General features: G+C 45.9%; 1 protein-coding gene across 1 annotated transcript in view; it reads right to left on the bottom strand.

The window, feature by feature from the left end:
* Window positions 1-3,729: 3,729 nt before the first annotated feature.
* LOC119593544 overlaps window positions 3,730-4,868 on the bottom strand; it is a 2,187-nt gene continuing 1,048 nt past the window's right edge. The window contains exons 3-5 of the mRNA XM_037942506.1: window positions 4,496-4,786; window positions 4,029-4,161; window positions 3,730-3,786 (exon numbers count right to left, since the gene is read on the bottom strand). Coding sequence (XP_037798434.1) covers window positions 3,730-3,786; window positions 4,029-4,161; window positions 4,496-4,786 — 481 coding nt within the window. The remainder of the gene's footprint in view (window positions 3,787-4,028; window positions 4,162-4,495; window positions 4,787-4,868) is intronic.

The raw sequence follows: 4,868 nt of genomic DNA, 5'->3' as shown, positions 1-4,868 counted from the left end.
GCTCGCTCCTCGAGTCCTGAAATGAGGGTGGACGTGTTAGAGAGGCTTACTGACGAAGGCTCGGCAGGTCCACCGCAGGGTTCATTTCATGTGCTTGTTTGTTTGTGTGCGTGAGAGGAAACGAGAATTATGAATACGGATTTGATGGATTAAGTTATTATAATGTCCTTTCCTTAATATATACTGAGAAGTTGAAGACCTCTTTTACGGCTGTGGTTATTGTAGTGATGGCAATTTAGTGGAAGCAGTCATAGGGATCATTAAAATCTAACAGACCGTCCGGAACGCCACATGACCATTATTCCCATTTAGTCAAAAGTCATTAATTAACAAATGAGCTATCTGCATCATCCCCATACTATCGCTCTACCAGGAATGAGTCCTCAACGCCCTCCAATTCATTCATGTACGTGTTTCCTCGCACAGGTCCTCTGGGCGGCTCGTGCGAGGTGGAAAATCGAAGAACGAAATAATACGGAGAAATGGAAGAGGTGGAATTGCGAGAGTGGAAGCGAGGAGGCGTGGAAGTGAAGGTGATGTGGAAGATGTCGAAGCGGTACTAATGCCAGATGGACGTATGAAAAACTTATGGATAATGGAAAGAGAAGTTGCGGGACAAGGAGTCATCAGATGAAGAATATGTGAGAAATGCTGTCAATAGATGGCACTGTATATACGGTGTTTGCATATTTGAAGACATAGTGAGGGTTGACTGTGACGGAGAATTTGTTATTATGTTACTAATTGAGTGATGTTACTGTGTTAAACTCCATAATGTTGATAAACAGTTAAATATTTCGTCATTGAGGTTTAGGTCTGGAAATTTGAAAGTGTGTTGTAAGGAGTACCTACATACGTGATTAGTAATGTTATAATGTTTTTATAATGTAAGTAATCTTTTGGATATTGCGATAAAAAAGTGAACAGTGTTTACATTCGTACATATTCGCTGGCGCTTATACATACAAGTAAGGTATGGCATTTAATCAGAAATTAAGGAATGCAGAGTCAGTGGAGGAGTAGGTGATGTGATTCAATTCGTTTATTTACAAAAATATAAGTACTAAGTGCGGAAGCATAATGTGCACTGAGTGAAGCTGTTTAGATATACTGAATATGTGTTTCAGTGTTCCAAAGTGTGGTGTGAGTAATATGTCAAGTAATGAAGTGCTGTGTACTTGGCTGTATCGTGGCTGTCAAGCACACAGTATTCAGTGGTGTATTTCACTACGTAATAATCCAGTTTTTAGTGTGGACGTTTGAATATTGGCGCGGATACGAAAGAATGAAATGCGAATGGAATGATAAGAATAAAGATGAACACTGCATAGCTGGAGTTTATTTGTGAACTTAGGCAAGGTGTAACGTAAAAATTTTTTTGGCATAAAATGGAATAAACAACATCGAAAGTTTTAGGTGAAAATGATACTAGGGAAAGTTACAGTTGATGTTATTACAAAAAAGGACCGTGGATTCTGGAGCTTTCGCGGAAGTTGTATCCGAACGAAGTATTAAACAAAGTTCGGATTTAAGTTGGTACTAAAGAAGTTACAGTCACGACGGTACTCGAAGAACATTTACAGAATGTGATGCTAAAGGCAAGAACCAGAGAAGACGCAGCATCTCGCGGGAGAATTAGGGAGAGAAAATCAGACGAGGAAAGGTGGGGAGGATAAGGCAAGGAGGAAAATTGGGAGAGAAAGGAAGAGAAGTGGACGGGAGGGAAAGAAGAGGAGAGAATTGGGAGAGAAAGACAAAGGGGAAGATTCGAGGAAAGAAAGCAGAGGAGAATCAGGGGGGTGAAGAGGAGAGGAGAGGAGATCAAAGAAGAAAAGTTAGGGAAAGAGAAGAAAAGAGAGTTGGGACAGAAGAGCAGAGAAGGAAGTTGAAAGAAGAGCGGAGGAGAGTCGAGGAAAGAAGCAGCGGAGGACCTGCTCGCGAGGCCGTTCGGAGACCAGGAGGCTCGCAGTCGGATTAAAGTGGATCAGGCGTCGCAGGTGAAGTTCTGGAGGGAGGTGTTCAGCGTCAGGAGGGAGGCTCATTTTCTATATCCTTAACCCCATTTTCAATATCCGCGAAAAGTTAATGAGGTTAAGGAACGAACATCCCGGACGAAAAAAATGTTATATATGTACAAGCAATTCGATACTTGTAACGAAAAGAAAAAGAATAAAAAGGAGAGGAAAAATGTCATTGGACTATTTCTTCTAGTTCAAAATATCTTAAAAATCCTAAAACACGACCAGACATAATTTCAGTAATGGTGTAATATCCTATGCAAACATGCACTGACTAGGTTCACAACAGAAATATATATATGATTCAGGATGCCTCATGCCTGAAAGGGATAAGTGTACAGCCGTGTATGAGGGTGTGTATGAGGGCGTATGAGAGAAAAGAAATGCTTGTCCGCAGAATCGCTCTCTTTACCAACCACAAGGAACTGAACTGATATGGTTATTAAAGCAGTGCCCGCTACCAACGAAAGCAGAAGTGCAGTGAAAGAGAGGGAAGCAAGGTTTACCCAACGAAACACTTTGGCAACTCATGCAGATAACGCGCTTTGTGCGGCGGGCTGGCAGCAGGTGTCTCGCGCCGGAAATCCGACACAGGTGTTGGGTGGTTGCCTCTGCCTTAAGCCACGGCTCAGGAGAGGGTGAGTGTGGACTCTCCAATGTATCGATTTTGCAGGCTCGTCGAACAAAGGCAATGAGAGCAGATAGTCATTCCTGTGACATTATCCTGGGATCTGCTGCCACGGAGTTGAAAATACATTGAGACAATTTGAACTGTGTGGTTTTGAGAGTGAGGAGAGCCCGTGAGAGTACTCGAGCGTTCACTAGACCTTGACCATGCATTGGCTACAGCTCGACGTTGGCGAGCCACCACTTCCAGCGAACGCATTGCCTCCCTGCTGGCCCCGCCGGTGTTGATATAATGCTCGCGCCGTTTGGGAATCTCAAGCGAGCTAACTTTGCCAACACCGATAATTTTACTCGGGCACTCTCAGGATGTACGAATTATAACCGTCACTGCTTGGAGAATCCTGTATCAGTTTACACTCAAGAAGCGGTTCTAAAAGTGTTAGAGACTCTACACTTCACATTCCTACTAACGTATGCGGCATGTAACACATATCTAAATCATCGTCTAAGCACATGCAGGAGGCATCGTCCTATGTGTTTCTACTGGCTCTGCCGTGTTGTTAACTATTCTGTATTTATACCAATGGAAGTCAATCAGTTGCTTCTCCCAATTTGTCAAATGGTTGTATGCGATTACACAAACCATTCCCTACTGATTAATAGGCATTATTTGGACTGGATATCAGTCGACCAGGAGATTGCTAAATCATGTGATGGTCATCAAACACTGTGGCTAATTTGTCGGTCATTTGCTGACGATTCCATGAAATGGACACTAAAAGTCAGTCAAAGTCGCGTCAAACAACTGCAGATTAACATGCGGCATATCACTGTTCTCCTGTAGCAAGGGTGTACATTACGGTGATCTACTGTGTCAGCAAACAGTTTCAACTAAGACGACCTGGGGATACACCTGACCATCTTCTTCAATTAGTCACTTAACTAAATATCCGGCTACTGTAACATGTACTTCGAAGCGCGTTTTGAAGTCAAACGCACGCTAAGGGCAAGCTTCCACTCATGACGGGAGGCCTTTGAGTACTGTGTTCAGAACAGTTGCGGCTCGTGCACGGTATCTCACTACTCAGAAGAACCTAAAGGGCTTAACGTTTACCTGGGAAGATCTCTCCATATAAGAATGCTGCTGGGAGTAGGGAACACTTGGTGAGGGGAAGCAAGTTTCATGTTAATATACTAATTCAGACACATCACAACCAACGGATAGTTACGGTAAGGAATGTTGGCTTCGCTTACATTACATGAAGCTTTATATATACAGAAAGACAGACGAGAACAAAAGTAAAGAAGTTAGTACAAGCAAGGCTTTTGCCAGAGCCGCATGGCCTTACAGGGAAAACGGGAAGAACTAAAGGAGTGACCTACCTGCGTGACCTTGTCCCTGGAGGAGAGCTGGAGCGCCGATGGGATCTGGGGCAACTGCCGCTTCTTGGGCGACCCCGTGGGCGTCGCGGTGGCACTCCGAGATGGCATCCTTCCGGACCCTCCGTAGCCCGGCCTGTAAAAGGATCGGGAGGACGTCAGTTGTCAGCCGATTGGCTCACGTGCATCTTGCGAAGACGGTGTGGCCTTAAGCGTACGCTGTCTGAACGACTGGAGGCAAAGGTCTTAGTCAAGAATATGCAGAGGAAAAGCAAGGCGCGGTGGCACGAAGTTAGTCCGATTGGGGCTAGCATACGCTTAAAAGCACACCATGGTGGACCGATGAGGACACGGTGACTTACTAAATAACGGTACACAGGCAGTAAATTTATTCTACTGTGATCATAAAAAATAGGGACTCCAGGTAGGCAGTGAGGAAGTGCAGACGTGTGAGGGAGCGGGTGTATTACCTGGCCTCGGGAGGGGAGAGGGAGCGACTAGCGGGCTGCTCGGGCGCGCGTCGAGGAGACTTGCTGCGTGAGCGAGACACGTGCAGAGAAGGCGAGTCTGTGGGCGCCGCGGACTGGCTACGGGCGCGGGGGGAGTGAGTGGGAAGACCCAGGTCCTTGGAGCGGTATCTGAGGTCTTCGCGTCCCACGATGGTAGCGATGCGTCGACGCCCGGGAGGTGAGGTGGTGTCTCGCCGCGAGCGGTGGTCCAGGCCGGAGCTGAAGACCATCTGGCGGTCCTCAGGCGGCGGGCTGCAACCACGTACTACGTTTACTACACCTTACCTACCCTAAGGTACGAACCTAACTACTTCACAGGAGCATAGGAAATTAT

The sequence above is a fragment of the Penaeus monodon genome, chromosome 32, assembly GCF_015228065.2.
Source record: "Penaeus monodon isolate SGIC_2016 chromosome 32, NSTDA_Pmon_1, whole genome shotgun sequence".
Taxonomy (NCBI): Eukaryota; Metazoa; Arthropoda; class Malacostraca; order Decapoda; family Penaeidae; genus Penaeus; species Penaeus monodon.
Note: the sequence above shows the minus strand (reverse complement) of the source record. Positions and strands in the feature narration are given on the sequence as shown.